The 20,568-nt window shown below is 52.4% G+C and overlaps 1 protein-coding gene across 1 annotated transcript in view; it reads left to right on the top strand.

Moving 5' to 3' along the window:
- LOC140492585 (solute carrier family 2, facilitated glucose transporter member 4-like) overlaps window positions 1-20,568 on the top strand; it is a 156,315-nt gene that overhangs the window by 35,287 nt on the left and 100,460 nt on the right. The window contains exons 6-9 of the mRNA XM_072591567.1: window positions 1,687-1,849; window positions 2,529-2,716; window positions 13,338-13,442; window positions 19,523-19,624. Of these exons, the coding sequence (XP_072447668.1) occupies window positions 1,687-1,849; window positions 2,529-2,716; window positions 13,338-13,442; window positions 19,523-19,624 (558 nt within the window). The remainder of the gene's footprint in view (window positions 1-1,686; window positions 1,850-2,528; window positions 2,717-13,337; window positions 13,443-19,522; window positions 19,625-20,568) is intronic.

Here is a 20,568-nt window from a genome sequence, read left to right as displayed (position 1 = left end):
TGCGAGGAGCGATTGGATCCATTAGGACTCTACTCACTGGAATGCAGAACAATGAGGGGGGGAATGTCACAGAGACTGATAAAATTCAAACAGGACAAGGCTTGGAAAATGCAGGAAAGAAGTTCCCTTGATGGCAGGAAGCAGAGGGTAAGAGTCGAAGGATGCTTGTCAGACTGGAATGCCTCCAGGGTCAGAGCTGGGCCCATTGCTGTTTGTTATCGATATCAATGTTTTGGATGAGAATGTACAAGGGCATGATTAGTACGTTTGCTGATGACACAAAAATAAGCAGATTCATGGACAGTGAGGAAGGTGATCAGAAATTGCAGCAGGACCTTGATCAGCTGGGGAAATGGGCTGAGAAATGGCAAACAGAGTTTAATATAGATAACTGTGAGATCTTGCCTTTTGGAAAGTCAAATCAAGGGAGGAGTTTCATGGTGAATGGTAGGGCCTTAAGGAGTGTAGTGGGACAGAGAGACCTTGGAGTTCATATGCAGGGTTCTCCAAAAGTGGAGTCCCAGGTAGACAGGGCAGGGAAGAAGGTCTCGGACACACTGACCTTCATCAGTCAAGGCATTGTGTATAGAAGTTGGGAAGTTATGTTGCAGTTATACAGGACGTTCGTGAGGCCGCACTGGGAGTACTGTGTTTGGTTTTGGTCTCCTTGTTATAGGAAGAATTATTAAACTGAATTATTATTAAACTGAAAAGAGTGCAGAAGAAATTCGCAAGGATGTTGCCAGGGCTCAAGGGTCTGAATTATAGGAAGGGGTTGGACAAGCTAGGACTTTATTCTTTAGAGTGTAGGGGACTGAGGAGGGGATCTTATAGAGGTGTATAAGCTCATGAGAGGCATGGATAGGGTGAATGCAATCAGTCCTTTCCAATCAGCATTGGGGAATCGAATACTAGAGGGCATCAGTTTAAGGTGAGAGGGGAAAGAATAAAAGGAATGAGCTGGCAGCGGAAGTGGTTGAGGCAGGTACATTAACAACATTTAAAAGGCAGTTGAACAAATACATGGACAGGAAAGGATTAGAAAGATATGGGCCAAATGCAGGGAAATGGAGTTAGCGGGGATGAACGTTTGAGTCGGGATGGACCAATTTGGACCGAAGGACCTGTCTCCTTGCTGTCGGACTCTTTGAATATATTTGTGATTATCTCTGACCAGGGAGTCCAGAACCAGGGCCAAAGGATATGGGCTAAGCCATTGAGGACTGAGATGAGGAGAGATGTCTTCACCCTGAGAGTAGTGAGTCTGTGGAATTTTCTCCTACGGAAAGTGATTGAGACCAAAGCATTCAATGTTTTCAAGAACAAGTTAGATATAGTTTAGTTCTTAGGGTTAAAGGGATCAAAGGGTGAAGGGGAGAAAGCAAGAATAGAGTTGGCCGATCAGCAATGATCATATTGAATGGGGGAGCAAACTCAAAGGTCTGAAATCGCCTACTACTGCTGCTATTTTCAATGGGACACCCATGTACAAAGAACATGGGTATACAACATGCGATAGATGTTTAACACTTGAGTATGTTTAACACAGGGTTGGTGAGTTGAAATAAATGGATTCAGATAGAGAGAGAGAGAGAGAGCGTAGCAACTTGTTGTCATGGAAACGGGCCTACTAGCAGCCCTGGCTTAAAGCCTAATGGACAAGTTTCCCTTGTGTATCTTGTTCAGATCTTCGGCCTGGACGTCATCCTGGGGACGGATGAACTTTGGCCTCTGCTGCTGGCTGTGACAGTGTTCCCCGCCGTTCTGCAGGCCATGCTCCTGCCACTGTGCCCGGAGAGTCCGCGCTACCTCTACATTATCCGCAACCAAGAGGGCAAGGCCAAAAAGTGTGAGTGATCTATGGCCTCCCAGGAGGCCTCCTTCTGTCATACCCCCCCACCATCGCCACACCACCCCGGTATGCGGCTTTTTGTCAACCCGAGTCAGCGTGATATGCCAACCTCTGATGGGCTTGCATGTCCATGGCATCTCCACTGGGTGTCCATCATGACACTGTTGACTCTTAACTGTTTTCAGGGCAATTAGGTACGGGAAATAAATCCTGAGCCTACCCACACCATGTGAATAAATAAAATAAACCCCCTCCCAGCCAATAGCTGTTTTGTGTGTGGCATCGTCACCATTGAAATAAAGGGAATGCTGCAGTCATTTACGCACAGCAAGATCCCACCAGCAGTGATGGTTTTTGAACAATGCTGATTGAATATTAGGGATAGGACCCGAGGGCTACTCTTTCAGGAGTGACTGTGGGAACCTAAATGCATCTGAAATGGTGTACAGGTTACCTGGTTTAACATCTCAACAAGAGGTCAGTACGTCCGACAGTGCAGCCCTCACTTGGTATCACTCGGGAACGTGTTGGACTGAGGCGTTATGCTGAAATCTCCAGAGTGGGATTCGAACCCACTTCCCTCCGATTCAAGGACGTTTGAAATCCACTAAACATGCCCAAAAAAGAAGACGACAAAATGTTTTCCTTTCTCTTACATCTGCCCTGTCCCTTGCAGGTTTGAGGGTGTTGACAGGGAGACAGGATGTTACTAAATCACTGATGGAGATGAAGGAAGAAAAGAGGAAAATGGACATGGAGCCCAAGGTTACCATAGCTCAGCTGTTCAGGATGGCGTCGTATCGCCAACCGATCTTCATCGCAATTATTCTTCAGCTCTCCCAGCAACTGTCCGGGATCAATGCCGTAAGTGTGACCACCTGAACTTGACAAAGTTTGGCATTAAATGCTGCAAACTCCAGCCTCATAGCCCCAACTGTGTTGTATTTGGGACTTGGCTGAGCTTTGTTACCATGACAACAGGGACGCGATCCAAGAACAGCTGAACTCCGTGTTGTGTGCAGATCAATGACCCAACACTCGGCCAATCAGGGAGTCTCGACATTGAGTCTTAATCATAGAGGGCGGGAGCTTGGGGGAGGGGGTGGGGGAGAGAGAGAGAGCCTTACAGGAGTAGGGAGCCCTGGGAGAGAGAGGGAGTCTGGAGGGAGGGAGAGACTCCGATGGAGAGAGAAAGAGCGTGGAGGGAGAGAGTCTGGGGGGAGAGAGGGAATCTGGGGGAGATAGAGGGAGCCCGACGGAGAGAGAGGGAATCTGGGGGAGAGAGAGGGAGTCTGGAGGCAGAGAGAGGGAATCTGGGGGAGAGAGAGGGAGTCTGGAGGCAGAGAGAGGGAATCTGGGGGAGAGAGAGGGAGCCTGGAGGCAGAGAGACCCTGGGCAGAGAGAGGGAATCTGGGGGAGAGAGGGAATCAGGAGGGGCAGAGAGGGAGCCTGGGGGGGGAGAGAACCTGAGGGGGGAGAGAGGGCCTGGGGGGAGAGAGAGAAAGCCTGGGAGGAGAGAGGGAGCCTGGGAGGAGGGAGGGAGCCTGGGAGGAGAGAGGGAGCCTGGGGAGAGAGAGGGAGCCTGGGGGGGAGAGAACCTGAGGGGGGAGAGAGGGCCTGGGGGGAGAGAACCTGAGGGGGGAGAGAGGGCCTGGGGGGAGAGAGAGGGCCTGGGGGGGAGAGGGAGCCTGGGGGGAGAGAGAGAGCCTGGGGGGAGAGAGAGAGCCTGGGGAGAGATAGAGAGCCTGGGGGAAGAGAGATAGCCTGGGGGAAGAGAGATAGCCTGGGGGAAGAGAGATAGCCTGGGGGAGAGAGAGGGAGCCTGGCAGGAGAGAGAGCCTGGGGGGAGAGAGACCCTGGGGGGAGAGAGGGAGCCTGGCAGGAGAGAGAGAGCCTGGGGGAAGAGGGAGAGAGCCTGGGGGAAGAGGGAGACCCTGGGGTGAGAGAGGAAGCCTGGGGGGGAGAGAGGAAGCCTAGGGAGAGAGTGAGCCTATGGGGAGAGAGGTATCTGGGGGAAGAGAGGGAATCTGGGGGAGGGAGGGAATCTCAGGGCGAGAGGGAATTTGGGGGAGAGATGAAATCTGGCAGAGAGAGGGAGCTGGGGGATGAGAGAGCCTGGGGGGAGAGAGGGAATCTGGGGGAGAGATGGAATCTGGCAGAGTGAGAGAGAATCTGGGGGAGAGAGGGAATCTGGGGGAGAGAGAGGGAATTTGGGGGAGAGATGGAATCTGGCAGAGTGAGAGAGGGAATCTGGTGGGAGAGAGGGAATCTGGGGGAGAAAGAGGGAGCCTGGAGGCAGAGATCCTGGGGGGAGAGAGGGAATCTGGTGGGAGAGAGAGGAATCTGTCAGGGAGAGAGGGAGCCTGGAGGGTGTGTGAATCTTTCAGAGAGAGAGGGAGCCTGACAGAGGGAATGTTTGGGAGGGAATTCTGGAGGTGGTTACAGGCAGAGAGAGTGTTTTAGGGGCTGGAAGAGGTGACAGAGATAGAGAAAGTTTTAGGGGTTGGAGGAAGTTACAGAGTTAGGGAATGGTGTTGGGGCTGGAGGAGGTGACAGAGATAGTGGATGGTGTTAGGGCTGGAGGAGGTGACAGGGATAGTGGATGGTGTTGGGGCTGGAGGAGATTACAGGGATAGTGGATGGTGTTGGGGCTGGAAGAGGTGACAGAGATAGTGGATGGTGTTGGGGCTGGAGGAGGTTACAGGGATAGTGGATGGTGTTAGGGCTGGAGGAGGTGACAGGGATAGTGGATGGTGTTGGGGCTGGAGGAGGTGACAGGGATAGTGGATGGTGTTGGGGCTGGAGGAGGTCACAGAGATAGTGGATGGTGTTGGGGCTGGAGGAGGTTACAGGGATAGTGGATGGTGTTGGGGCTGGAGGAGGTGACAGAGATAGTGGATGGTGTTGGGGCTGGAGGAGGTTACAGGGATAGTGGATGGTGTTAGGGCTGGAGGAGGTGACAGGGATAGTGGATGGTGTTGGGGCTGGAGGAGGTGACAGAGATAGTGGATGGTGTTGGGGCTGGAGGAGGTGACAGGGATAGTGGATGGTGTTGGGGCTGGAGGAGGTGACAGGGATAGTGGATGGTGTTGGGGCTGGAGGAGGTGACAGAGATAGTGGATGGTGTTGGGGCTGGAGGAGGTGACAGAGATAGTGGATGGTATTGGGGCTGGAGGAGGTTACAGGGATAGTGGATGGTGTTGGGGCTGGAGGAGGTCACAGAGATAGTGGATGGTGTTGGGGCTGGAGGAAGTGACAGAGATAGTGGGTGGTGTTGGGGCTGGAGGAGGTGACAGGGATAGTGGATGGTGTTGGGGCTGGAGGAGGTGACAGGGATAGTGGATGGTGTTGGGGCTGGAGGAGGTGACAGAGATAGTGGATGGTGTTGGGGCTGGAGGAGGTGACAGGGATAGTGGATGGTGTTGGGGCTGGAGGAGGTGACAGGGATAGTGGATGGTGTTGGGGCTGGAGGAGGTGACAGAGATAGTGGATGGTGTTGGGGCTGGAGGAGGTGACAGGGATAGTGGATGGTGTTGGGGCTGGAGGAGGTTACAGAGATAGCGGATGGTGTTGGGGCTGGAGGAGGTGACAGAGATAGTGGATGGTGTTGGGGCTGGAGGAGGTTACAGAGATAGTGGATGGTGTTGGGGCTGGAGGAGGTGACAGGGATAGTGGATGGTATTGGGGCTGGAGGAGGTGACAGGGATAGTGGATGGTGTTGGGGCTGGAGGAGGTTACAGGGATAGTGGATGGTGTTGGGGCTGGAGGAGGTGACAGAGATAATGGATGGTGTTGGGGCTGGAGGAGGTTACAGGGATAGTGGATGGTGTTGGGGCTGGAGGAGGTTACAGAGATAGTGGATGGTGTTGGGGCTGGAGGAGGTGACAGGGATAGTGGATGGTGTTGGGGCTGGAGGAGGTGACAGAGATAGTGGATGGTGTTGGGGCTGGAGGAGGTGACAGAGATAGTGGATGGTGTTGGGGCTGGAGGAGGTGACAGGGATAGTGGATGGTGTTGGGGCTGGAGGAGGTGACAGAGATAGTGGATGGTGTTGGGGCTGGAGGAGGTGACAGGGATAGTGGATGGTGTTGGGGCTGGAGGAGGTGACAGAGATAGTGGATGGTGTTGGGGCTGGAGGAGGTGACAGAGATAATGGATGGTGTTGGTGCTGGAGGAGGTGACAGGGATAGTGGATGGTGTTGGGGCTGGAGGAGGTTACAGGGATAGTGGATGGTGTTGGGGCTGGAGGAGGTTACAGAGATAGTGGATGGTGTTGGGGCTGGAGGAGGTGACAGAGATAGTGGATGGTGTTGGGGCTGGAGGAGGTGACAGGGATAGTGGATGGTGTTGGGGCTGGAGGAGGTGACAGAGATAGTGGATGGTGTTGGGGCTGGAGGAGGTGACAGGGATAGTGGATGGTGTTGGGGCTGGAGGAGGTGACAGAGATAGTGGATGGTGTTGGGGCTGGAGGAGGTGACAGAGATAGTGGATGGTGTTGGGGCTGGAGGAGGTTACAGAGATAGCGGATGGTGTTGGGGCTGGAGGAGGTGACAGAGATAGTGGATGGTGTTGGGGCTGGAGGAGGTTACAGAGATAGTGGATGGTGTTGGGGCTGGAGGAGGTGACAGGGATAGTGGATGGTGTTGGGGCTGGAGGAGGTGACAGGGATAGTGGATGGTGTTGGGGCTGGAGGAGGTTACAGGGATAGTGGATGGTGTTGGGGCTGGAGGAGGTGACAGAGATAATGGATGGTGTTGGGGCTGGAGGAGGTTACAGGGATAGTGGATGGTATTGGGGCTGGAGGAGGTGACAGGGATAGTGGATGGTGTTGGGGCTGGAGGAGGTTACAGGGATAGTGGATGGTGTTGGGGCTGGAGGAGCTTACAGGGATAGTGGATGGTGTTGGGGCTGGAGGAGGTGACAGAGATAGTGGATGGTGTTGGGGCTGGAGGAGGTGACAGGGATAGTGGATGGTGTTGGGGCTGGAGGAGGTTACAGGGATAGTGGATGGTGTTCGGACTGGAGGAGTTACAATGAAAAGGGGAGATGTGCAAGAACTGGATGAGGCTACAGAGATAGGGAGGGGTGAGGCCATGATATGATTTGAAAATATGGACGAAAATTTTCAAATCAAGCCGTTGGGAGAATGGGTCATTTTTCAGATATTAAACTCAAATCCCTGCTGTAGGGGTCAATGCTGTGGCCTTAATTCTTTCCAGCCTGGGAAACCTCAAAATGGGTTTGTTGGGAGTGCATTGGGCGAAATGCCAGCCTTCAGTGTGTCAAAGATTCACCCATCCAACTGTTGTTCCCTTACATCTCCTCAGCCCTTTAGCCAATCCCCATTCCTTCTCATACCTCCTGTGCTTACTGAGGGTACTGTGCATGACCCACCCATGACCCTATCAAACCTCCAAGAGAACTTAGTGCCACGTCATACTGGCCAGCATTTGTTCCTGCATCGGCTGCGCACATTCATCTGCTATCCACTTTGGAGGAGCCCTGTACATACAGTTTACTCTGGACACTGGGGGTCACATTAGCACTGAAAATCACACACCACATTATTCTGATGGCTGGATGGCAGGGTACCGAGAGTGGTGAACATTCGGTTTAGGATTGTCATTGGGCTCAGTGAAGGTATCACATGTTCCTCACAGACAGAAAATAAAAACATGAACACACACTGAACCCATTTGAACTCAACAAAATTCTTTGCCTCATTTCTCAGGACAATGCCTTCACCAATCAGAATCAGCTTGGTTGAAAAGACATCTTGGCAGTCAATTGTCTGTCATCATCAACTGGTGCACTCTCCATGGTCGTGCCTCTACCAATCCGAAGTGCCAACCTTCAGCACTCTTGGACAGTATGAATAATACTTTTCATCAACTTGTGCGGTTTGGCTAAGTTAGCTGGATTGTTGGTTGACAGAGCAGTGTGATGCCAACAGCATGCATTCAATTCCTTTCACAGCTTTGAGGTTACCATGAAGGGCTCCCCTTCTCAATCTCTTCCCTCGCCTGAGGTCTGGTGGCCCTCAGGTTAAATCACCACCAGTCGCTTCTCTCTCTCTAATGACAGAGCAGCCCCTATAGTCTGGTAAGACTGTGGCAACATAACAACGGATGGATTCTGCAGTCTTCATTCTTCATTCAAGTGAATGCTCCATTGTGCCATTTCAGAGCCTGTAATCACAGGAGTGCTCCAAGGATAATCAGTGCCTGAGGATGCAACACTGCTCAGTAATGGAAGCACTAAGGCTTATGTCAACAGACAGCATTAAATAGCAAACAGTGATTTTTTTTTTGAAAAACACATTTTTCAAATATTCAAAGAGCAGGACTTTTAAATACGTTGACGGTTGTTTTTTCATAACAGCTCATTTTTGACTATTCTGCTGCACTCAACAACATTTTACACACACCTGAGGAAAGTGAGGACGGCAGATGCTGGCGATCCGAGTCGAGAGTGTGGCGCTGGAAAAGCACAGCAAGTCAGGCAGCATCCGAGCAGCAGGAGAATCGACGTTTCGGGCATCATACTGAATTTGTAGTAGGTGCTACACCGCTGAAGCCAAACGCCAACTCGAGAATACCTCTTCCTACCGCCCCCTCGACCATGACCCCACCCCCCATCACCAAACCATCATCTCCCAGACCATACAGAACCTCATCACCTCAGGAGATCTCCCACCCACAACTTCCAACCTCATAGTCCGGGAACCCTGCACTGCCCGGTTCTACCTCCTTCCCAAGATCCACAAGCCTGACCACCTTGGCTGACCCATTGTCTCAGCATGCTCCTGCCCCACTGAACTCATCTCTACCTACCTCGACACTGTCCTATCCCCCCTAGTTCAGGAACTCCCCACATACGTTCGAGACACCACCCATGCCCTCCACCTCCTCCAAGACTTTCGTTTCCCTGGACCCCAATGCCTCATCTTCACCATGGATATCCAATCCCTCTACACCTCCATCCGCCATGACCAGGGTCTCCAAGCCCTCCATTTTTTCCTCTCCAGACGTTCCCAACAGTACCCTTCCACCGACACTCTCATTCGTTTAGCCGAACTGGTCCTCACCCTTAACAATTTCTCCTTTGAATCCTCCCACTTCCTCCAGACCAAAGGCGTAGCCATGGGCACACATATGGGCCCCAGCTATGCCTATCTCTTTGTTGGCAACGTAGAACAGTCGATCTTCTGTAATTACACCGGCACCACTCCCCACCTCTTCCTCCGCTACATTGATGACTGCATTGGCGCCACCTCGTGCTCCCGCGAGGAGGTTGAGCACTTCATCAACACATTCCACCCTGACCTTAAATTTACCTGGACCATCTCTGACACCTTCCTCCCTTTCCAGGACCTCTCCATCTCCATTAATGACAACCGACTTGACACTGACATTTTTTACGAACCCACCGACTCCCACAGCTACCTGGATTACACCTCTTCCCACACTATCTCTTGCAAAAATGCCATCCTGTATTCCCAATTTCTCCGCCTCCGCCGTATCTGCTCCCAGGAGGACCAGTTCCACCACAGAACACACCAGATGGCCTCCTTCTTTAGAGACCGCAATTACCCTTCCCACGTGGTTAAAGATGCCCCCCAATGCATCTCGTCCACATCCTGCACCTCCGCTCTCAGACCCCACCCCTCCAACCGTAACAAGGATAGAATGCCCTTGGTGCTCACCTTCCACCCTACAAACCTTCGCATCAACCAAATCATCCGCCTACATTTCCGCCACCTCCAAAAAGACCCCACCACCAGGGATATATTTCCCCTCCCACCCTTTTCCGCCTTCCACAAAGACCGTTCCCTCCGTGACTACCTAGTCAGGTCCACGCCCCCAAACAACCCACCCTCCAATCCTGGCACCTTCCCCTGCCACCACAGGAACTGTAAAACCTGCGCCCACACCTCCTCCCTCACCTCTATCCAAGGCCCTAAAGGAGCCTTCCACATCCATCAAAGTTTTACCTGCACATCCACTAATATCATTTATTGTATCCGTTGCTCCCGATGCGGTCTCCTCTACATTGGGGAGACTGGACGCCTCCTAGCAGAGCACTTTAGGGAACATCTCCGGGACACCCGCACCAATCAACCAAACCGCCCCATAGCCCAACATTTCAACACCCCCTCCCACTCTGCCGAGGACATGGAGGTCCTGGGCCTCCTTCACTGCCGCTCCCTCACCACCAGACGTCTGGAGGAAGAATGCCTCATCTTCTGCCTCGGAACACTTCAACCCCAAGGCATCAATGTGAACTTCAACAGTTTCCTCATTTCCCCTTCCCCCACCTCACCCTAGTTCCAAACTTCCAGCTCAGCACTGTCCCCATGACTTGTCCTACCTGCCTATCTTCTTTTCCACCTATCCACTCCACCCTCTCTTCCCTGACCTATCACCTTCATCCCCTCTCCCACTCACCCATTGTACTCTATGCTACTCTCTCCCCACCCCCACCCTCCTCTAGCTTATCTCTCCACGCTTCAGGCTCACTGCTTTTATTCCTGATGAAGGGCTTTTGCCCGAAACGTTGATTTCGCTGCTCCTTGGATGCTGCCTGAACTGCTGTGCTCTTCCAGCACCACTCATCCAGAAGCTGGTTGTCCTGTTCAGATGCAAATTGTGCTGGTCTGAATGTGATCCGGAGTCCATGTGGGATCAGTCAGTTCTACAGGCAGGCACTGAGGCAGGAGATGTGGCTGTGGGGGCGAGTCTGCTTCAGAACGTAGCTGAAGAGCTTCAGGGCAGAGAGACGACTTGGGGAGTACAGTGAGAGAGGGACTCACTGAGATCCTTGGAGAGAGAGGAGGAGAATTTCGGAAGAGGCGTTTATGCCCAAGATGTCCATTCTCCTGTTCTTCGGATGCTGCTTGACCTGCTGTGCTTTTCCAGCACCACACTCTCGACCCCCAACACTTTACACGCACTCATATTTACATTATGATTTCAAAAGGAGCTTTATCGTCTCCAATGGTGCCATATCCACATGGGTGCACCACTTTTCCAAAGGCTGCTGTAATGTTTTAACCCTGTAACCCTGCACCGACCAGGACGAATCCGTGCACTTTTTACGTGGGATCCTCCGATCGACAGAATCGGATGGGAGTAGAAACAACGGCGGATTGATTTGGGAAGTTGAATGCAAGGAACATGGGTGCATGATGCATGACCCTCCCCTCCCTCATCCCCATGAGAAAACTTGATCCCATGTTTGTGGGAGGCTAGGCTTCTGGATTTCGGCTTCCTGCCATGGGGAAAACCCAGGGCAAACATTCTCCAAAGGAATAGGTGTTAAGCGAGTGGGTGAAAAGTTGGGAACCCCGCGAGGAGGTTGAGCAATTCATCAACTTCACCAACACATTCTACCCTGACCTTAAATTTACCGGGACCATCTCTGACACCTCCCTCCCCTTCCAGGACCTCTCCATCTCTATTAATGACGACCGATTTGACACTGACATTTTTTTACAAACCACTTTGTTGGGCAGAGTTGAAAAGCAGCATTAGCTTTGGATGGGAAGAGGCTGAGAAATACTAGGTGTCCTTGGATATGAATCACAAAAAGTTAACACGAAGATACAGTGAAACGGCCTCTACTGCAAGGGCAATAAAGTACAAAGGTTGCAAATTATAACTGTACTGAGCATTGGTGAGATCACACCTGAAGTAGTGTGTACCGTTTTGCTGTCTTTATCTGAGGAGGAACAGAGTCCGGCGCTGTAGAAACACAGCAGGTCAGGCAGCATCCGAGGAGCAGGAGAATCGACGTTTTGGGCACAAGCCCTTCTTCAGGATGAAACATGGATTTTCCTGCCCCTCGGATGCTGCCGGACCTGCTGTGCTTTTCCAGCGCTGCCCTCTCGACTGGTCGCCAGCATCTGCAGTCCTCACTTTCTCCTGAGAAGCAATACACTTGCATTGGACGCAGTTCAGAGAAGATGCTTTCAAGCGAAACCTCTGATGTGATGTTATGAGGAAAGTTTAAGCAGGTTGGAGTTTGGAAGAAAAAGGCAGTACAAGAACGTAAGGACGAGGAGCAGGTGCAGTCCATTCAGCCCCTCAAGCCTGCTTTGCCACTTAATACAATCATGGCTGACCCCATCTCAACTTCAACTCCACTTTCCTGCCCATTCCCTGTATCCCTTGAATCCATCACTGACTAAAAATCAGTTCATATCCTCCTTTGGTTTACTCAATGTCCCAGCATCCGCCACACCGATTCCACAGATTCACAACTCTCTGAAAGAAGCAATTCCTCCTCATTTCCTTATCCTGAAACCTCCTGTTCCAAATTGCCCCACAAGAGGAAACCTCCTCTCTCCATCTCCTTTCTCAATCCCCTTCAGCATCTCACTTCCCTCAATTATGCCCGCTCGCATTATTCTGAACTCCCGAGAGGATAGGCCTAAACTGCTCATTGTGGGCGGCATGGTGGCACGGCGGTTAGCACTGCTGCCTCACAGCGCCGGAGACCCGGGTTCAATTCCCGCCTCAGGCGACTGAGTGTGTGGAGTTTACATGTTCTCCCCGTGTCTGCGTGGGTTTCCTCCGGGTGCTCCGGTTTCCTCCCACAGTCCAAAGCGGTGCAGGTTAGAGTGAATTGGCCATGCTAAATTGTCTGTAGTGTTAGGTAAGGGGTAAATGTAGGGGTATGGGTGGTATACGCTTCGGCGGGTCAGTGTGGACTTGTTGGGCCGAAGGGCCTGTTTCCACACTGTAAAGTAATCTAATCTAACGTCTCTCACAGGACAACTCCCTCACCTCTGGAAGCAATCTAGTGAACCTCCTCTGCACTGTCTCTAATGCAACTACACCCCTCTTCAGTTCAGACATCAAAACTGTGCACCATTCTCCAGGTGCAGTCCCGTTAATGCCTAGTGCAGTGGCAGCAACTCCTCCCTACTTTTATACTCTATTCTTTGAGCAATAAGTGACCGGGTAAGAGAAGCGAGATTATTGACGGGATGCCCAGGCTGGATACTGAGAGGACCTTGCTTCTCCTGGGCAGATTCTTTTTATTATTCATTCACAAGACGTGGGTGACATTGCCTTCACTGCCCGTCCCTAGTTGCCCCTTGATTTGGTGGCGGTGAGCTGCTTTCTTGAACCGCTGCATGGGTTGTTCCTGAATGAGCCATGGGCTGATCCCCAATGTGCCATGGGTGGTTGAAAAATAACGTAGGCCGAAGGTGAAGATAAATGCTGTCTGTCAGAGGGTCATTGGCAACAGTCTTCCCCAGTGAAGCTGGGTCATCAAGGCTGAGAGAGACCGATCTCTGATTGACAAGTAAGTCAAAGAATATTTGGTGGATTCAAGGCCAGAATCGGGTCAACCATTGAAGGGCTGAATGGCTTTTTCCCGCTTCTCTTGCTGATCATCTTATGTTCTTTGAATCACCAAATGATTTTAATCAAATGATTAATGCCTATCTTTATCACCTCTCTCTTTCTCCCACAAGGTCTTTTATTACTCGACCAGCATCTTCATTGGTATGGGCATCCAGCAGCCGGTCTACATCACCATTGGTGTTGGGATTATCAACACTGCTTTCACGGTGGTCTCTGTGAGTATCCGAGGTGCTACTGACTCTGTGGAGAACACCCCATAGTGGCCAACATCAGCCCTGAACTGGGACTTTCTGAAATGACATTCCATTCAATCCTGGGACCTGGTGGGGGGTGGAGGCAAGAGGGAGCAGAGGGCTGTCTTCTTGCCTAGACTTGCCTTCCTGTGCCCCTCTCGGCACAAACCCGAAGGCTTTTCACTGACGCAGCGCTTTCTGCCCCAGGGTGGGAAGGTAGTGGTCACTGCAGCTCATCGTACCCAGCAAGGTCACGCAAACGACAATGCGTTAATGACCATCTGAATTTACAGCAGTTTGGTGATAACTATTGCCCAGGACAGCAGGGATATTGAACCTTAGAATCCATCCGGCCCATCAGGTCTGCACCAATCATCTGAAGAGCATCCCATCCAGCCCCAGCCCCTCACTCTTGCCCCGTAACCCAGCACTTACCACAGCTAAACCACCTAACCTGCACATCCCCTGGACAGGATGACCAATCCACCGAACCTGCACATCCCCTTTACAGGATGACCAATCCATCGAACCTGCACATCCCCTGGACAGGATGACCAATCCATCGAACCTGCACATTCCCTGGACAGGATGACCAATCCATCGAACCTGCACATCCCCTGGACAGGATGACCAATCCACCGAACCTGCACATCCCCTGGACAGGATGACCAATCCATCGAACGTACACATCCCCTGGACAGGATGACCAATCCACTTAACCTGCACATTCCCTGGACAACATGACCAATCCTGCACATCCCCTGGACAGGATGACCTATCCACCGAACCTGCACATCACTGGACAGGATGACCAATCCACTTAACCTGCACATTCCCTGGACAACATGACCAATCCTGCACATCCCCTGGACAGGATGACCTATCCACCGAACCTGCACATCACTGGACAGGATGACCAATCCACCGAACCTGCACATCCCCTGGACAGGATGACCAATCCATCGAACGTACACATCCCCTGGACAGGATGACCAATCCACCTAACCTGCACATCCCCTGGACAGGATGACCAATCCACCGAACCTGCACATCCCCTGGACAGGATGACCAATCCATCGAACGTACACATCCCCTGGACAGGATGACCAATCCACCTAACCTGCACATCCCCTGGACAGGATGACCAATCCACCTAACCTGCACATCCCCTGGACAGGATGACTAATCCATCGAACCTGCACATCCCCTGGACAGGATGACCAATCCACCGAACCTGCACATCCCCTGGACAGGATGACCAATCCACCGAACGTACACATCCCCTGGACAGGATGACCAATCTACCGAACCTTCACATCCCCTGGACAGGTTGACCAATCCACCTAACCTGTACATCCCCTGGACAGGATGACGAATCATGCACATCCCCTGGACAGGATGACCTATCCATCGAACCTGCACATCCCCTGGACAGGATGACCAATCCATCGAACCTGCACATCACTGGACAGGATGACCAATCCACCTAATCTGCACATCCCCTGGACAGGATGACCAATCCACAGAACCTGCACATCACTGGACAGGATGACCAATCCATCGAACGTACACATCCCCTGGACAGGATGACCAATCCACTGAACCTGTACATTCCCTGGACAGGATGACCAATCCACCGAACCTGCACATCCCCTGGACAGGATGACCAATCCACCGAACCTGCACATCCCCTGGACAGGATGACCAATCCACCGAACCTGCACACCCCCTGGACAGGATGACCAATCCACCGAACCTGCACATCCCCTGGACAGGATGACCAATCCACCGAACCTGCACATCACTGGACAGGATGACCAATCCACCTAACCTGCACATCCCCTGGACAGGATGACCAATCCACAGAACCTGCACATCACTGGACAGGATGACCAATCCATCGAACGTACACATCCCCTGGACAGGATGACCAACCCACCGAACCTGCACATCCCCTGGACAGGATGACCAATCCACCGAACCTGCACATCCCCTGGACAGGATGACCAATCCACCGAACCTACACATCCCCTGGACAGGATGACCAATCCACCGAACCTGCACATCCCCTGGACAGGATGACCAATCCACCGAACCTACACATCCCCTGGACAGGATGACCAATCCACCGAACCTGCACATCCCTGGACAGGATGACCAATCCACCGAACCTACACATTCCCTGGACAGGATGACCAATCCACCGAACCTGCACATCCCCTGGACAGGTTGACCAATCCACCTAACCTGCACATCCCCTGGACAGGATGACCAATCCACCTAACCTGCACATCCCCTGGACAGGATGACCAATCCACTTAACCTGCACATTCCCTGGACAGGATGACCAATCCACCGAACCTGCACATCCCCTGGACAGGATGACCAATCCACCTAACCTGCACATCCCCTGGGCAGGATGACCAATCCACCGAACCTGCACATCCCCTGGACAGGATGACCAATCCACCGAACCTGCACATCCCCTTTACAGGATGACCAATCCACCGAACCTACACATCCCCTTTACAGGATGACCAATCCACCGAACCTACACATCCCCTGGACAGGATGACCAATCCACGGAACCTGCACATCCCCTGGACAGGATGACCAATCCACGGAACCTGCACATCCCCTGGACAGGATGACCAATCCACCTAACCTGCACATCCCCTGGACAGGATGACCAATCCACCTAACCTGCACATCCCCTGGACAGGATGACCAATCCACCTAACCTGCACATCCCCTTTACAGGATGACCAATCCACCGAACCTACACATCCCCTGGACAGGATGACCAATCCACCTAACCTGCACATCCCCTTTACAGGATGACCAATCCACCTAACCTGCACATCCCCTGGACAGGATGACCAATCCACCAAACCTGCACATCCCCTGGACAGGATGACCAATCCACCTAACCTGCACATCCCCTGGACAGGATGACCAATCCACCTAACCTGCACATCCCCTTTACAGGATGACCAATCCACCGAACCTACACATCCCCTGGACAGGATGACCAATCCACCGAACGTACACATCCCCTGGACAGGATGACCAATCTACCGAACCTTCACATCCCCTGGACAGGTTGACCAATCCACCTAACTTGTACATCCCCTGGACAGGATGACGAATCATGCACATCCCCTGGACAGGATGACCTATCCACCGAACCTGCACATCACTGGACAGGATGACCAATCCACCGAACCTGCACATCACTGGACAGGATGACCAATCCATCGAACCTGCACATCCCCTGGACAGGATGACTAATCCATCGAACCTGCACATCACTGGACAGGATGACCAATCCACCTAACCTGTACATCCCCTGGACAGGATGACGAATCATGCACATCCCCTGGACAGGATGACCTATCCATCGAACCTGCACATCCCCTTTACAGGATGACCAATCCACCTAACCTGCACATCCCCTGGACAGGATGACTAATCCATCGAACCTGCACATCCCCTGGACAGGATGACTAATCCATCGAACCTGCACATCACTGGACAGGATGACCAATCCACTTAACCTGCACATTCCCTGGACAGGATGACCAATCCACTTAACCTGCACATCACTGGACAGGATGACCAATCCACTTAACCTGCACATCACTGGACAGGATGACCAATCCACTTAACCTGCACATTCCCTGGACAGGATGACCAATCCACCGAACCTGCACATCCCCTGGACAGGATGACCAATCCACCGAACCTGCACATCCCCTGGACAGGATGACCAATCCACCGAACCTGCACATCCCCTGGACAGGATGACCAATCCACCGAACCTGCACATCCCCTGGACAGGATGACCAATCCACCGAACCTGCACATCCCCTGGACAGGATGACCAATCCACCGAACCTACACATCCCCTGGACAGGATGACCAATCCACTTAACCTGCACATCACTGGACAGGATGACCAATCCACTTAACCTGCACATCCCCTGGACAGGATGACCAATCCACCTAACCTGCACATCCCCTGGGCAGGATGACCAATCCACCGAACCTGCACATCCCCTGGACAGGATGACCAATCCACCTAACCTGCACATCCCCTTTACAGGATGACCAATCCACCTAACCTACACATCCCCTGGGCAGGATGACCAATCTACCGAACCTACACATCCCCTGGGCAGGATGACCAATCCACCGAACCTGCACATCCCCTGGACAGGATGACCAATCCACCGAACCTGCACATCCCCTTTACAGGATGACCAATCCACCGAACCTGCACATCCCCTGGACAGGATGACCAATCCACCGAACCTGCACATCCCCTGGACAGGATGACCAATCCACCTAACCTGCACATCCCCTGGACAGGATGACCAATCCACCGAACCTGCACATCCCCTGGACAGGATGACCAATCCACCGAACCTGCACATCCCCTGGACAGGATGACCAATCCACCTAACCTGCACATCCCCTGGGCAGGATGACCAATCCACCGAACCTGCACATCCCTGGACAGGATGACCAACCCACCGAACCTGCACATCCCCTGGACAGGATGACCAATCAACCTAACCTGCACATCCCCTGGACAGGATGACCAATCCACCGAACCTGCACATCCCCTTTACAGGATGACCAATCCACCGAACCTGCACATCCCCTGGACAGGATGACCAATCCACCGAACCTACACATCCCCTGGACAGGATGACCAATCCACCGAACCTGCACATCCCCTGGACAGGATGACCAATCCACCTAACCTGCACATCCCCTGGACAGGATGACCAATCCACCTAACCTGCACATCCCCTGGACAGGATGACCAATCCACCGAACCTGCACATCCCCTGGACAGGATGACCAATCCACCGAACCTGCACATCCCCTGGACAGGATGACCAATCCACTTAACCTGCACATCCCCTGGACAGGATGACCAATCCACCTAACCTGCACATCCCCTGGACGGGATGACCAATCTACCGAACCTACACATCCCCTGGACAGGATGACCAATCCACCGAACCTTCACATCCCCTGGACAGGATGACCAATCCACCGAACCTACACATCCCCTGGACAGGATGACCAATCCACCGAACCTACACATCCCCTGGACAGGATGACCAATCCACCGAACCTACACATCCCCTGGACAGGATGACCAATCCACCGAACCTACACATCCCCTGGGCAGGATGACCAATCCACCGAACCTGCACATCCCTGGACAGGATGACCAATCCACCGAACCTGCACATTCCCTGGACAGGATGACCAACCCACCGAACCTGCACATCCCCTGGTCACGATGACCAATCCACCGAACCTACACATCCCCTGGACAGGATGACCAATCCACCGAACCTGCACATTCCCTGGACAGGATGACCAATCCACCGAACCTACACATCCCCTGGATGATCCACCTAACCTGCAAATCTCTCGGTAATCCACCGAACGTGCACTTTCACTGGACAACATGACCAATCCATCTAACCTGTACATATCTCGATAATATGACCAATCCACCTAACCCACACATCTGTCGATAATCCACCTAACCTGCACATTCCTGGAAAAAATGCCCACCCACCTAACCTGCCCCTCTTTGGGCTGTGGGAAGAAACCAGAGCCGCCTGACAAAATGTGCAAGCTCCACACAGACAGTCACGCGAGACTGGAATCAAACCCAGGTCCCTGGCGCTGTGTGGCAGCAGTGCTAACCACTGAGCCACTGTGCCTCTCTGCTGGGCGGGGGGTGTATTGGATCGGGATTAATGTGGAGAGTGGTTTATTTTCAGTTTTAAAGAGTAGAGATAGATTTACCAAGCGTGTAGAGTGTGCTTCACTCTGTACCTAATGCCATGCTGTGAACATTGTACTACACAGTGATCCTGGGACTGAGGGAGGGAACATTAATTTGGGTTCCCGCTGTGAACTATGGTTCCCCTGCTCCCACCCTCAGTGCAGTGACCTGTTCTCTGGTTAGAGTCTGGAAAGGCCTCCAGGATTTGAACTGAAGCTGTCTCCCTGTTTTTCCTGCTGGGTAGTTATTCCTGGTGGAGAGGATGGGACGTCGGACACTCCACCTGCTGGGATTGGCTGGAATGAGCGGCTGTGCATTCGCCATGACCGTTTCCTTGGCGTTGCTGGTGAGTAACCGTCCACTCACCGTCCGGCACTTTGTACGGGTAGTTCTGGGATAATGGCGCCTTCCGGCCACATGATTTGGCTATCCCGTCGCTGAAGAATTACGGAACGGTATTCCAAAGAGCATTCAGCTCCATTGGCAAGACCGCATTTCCGGAAGGGATCAGTTTATGCACTTCATTCTGTGCTTGCGCTGATGTGCGTGCCGAAACCAGGGAATTAAGGGCTACGGGGAGAATGCGGGTAAGTGGAGTTGAAGTGCCCATCAGCCATGATTGAATGGCGGAGTGGACTCGATGGGCCGAATGGCCTTACTTCCACTCCTGTGTCTTAGGAGTGCTGCTGACAGATCTACTTCCTGTGGGAGGTACTGGACAGAGAGCAGCTTTCCTGCGTTTCTTTTAAAATGTACTGTGTTAAATTTACTTGGGCTCCTTTAATAAATAGGCTGTGCTACACTTAGCATTAGACATTTGGGTGGGTTTTGACCGACCGTGAGTAATATTTTCTGCTGGTCTGCCCCTCACCCCCTTCTCCAATAGGCCCCGTTATTTCTATTTAGCGATTTTCTATGAAGTGAGATTTCACTGGAACACAGCTACAGCAGTATCGGAGAACCATCTGCAGCTGCTCGGTGTTAATTCCTTTACTTATCAGCTCCAAGCATGGGGAACGGGGGGCTATTCAGCCCACAATGCCTCTTCTTCCACTCACTCTCTCAATTACTCTCCATTTATCCCACTTCCCTACAATAACCCTCCAAAACATTTCTTCTGCACGAACCTATCAGTTCCCCCTTTGGGAACATTTTGAGAAGTCCACCCTCTAGTGCTCCTCATTCCAGCCTCTACTGCTGCTGCAGATTCTCTTTTCAGACATGTCTGTGAATGGATTCCCTTGGATCTGTTAGACATTCACTCTCTCCCACCAATGTTTAGCATTCTCA

The sequence above is a fragment of the Chiloscyllium punctatum genome, chromosome 21, assembly GCF_047496795.1.
Source record: "Chiloscyllium punctatum isolate Juve2018m chromosome 21, sChiPun1.3, whole genome shotgun sequence".
NCBI lineage: Eukaryota > Metazoa > Chordata > Chondrichthyes > Orectolobiformes > Hemiscylliidae > Chiloscyllium > Chiloscyllium punctatum.
The sequence above is the reverse complement of the archived record's forward strand: the minus strand, read 5'-3'. Positions and strand labels throughout refer to the sequence as shown.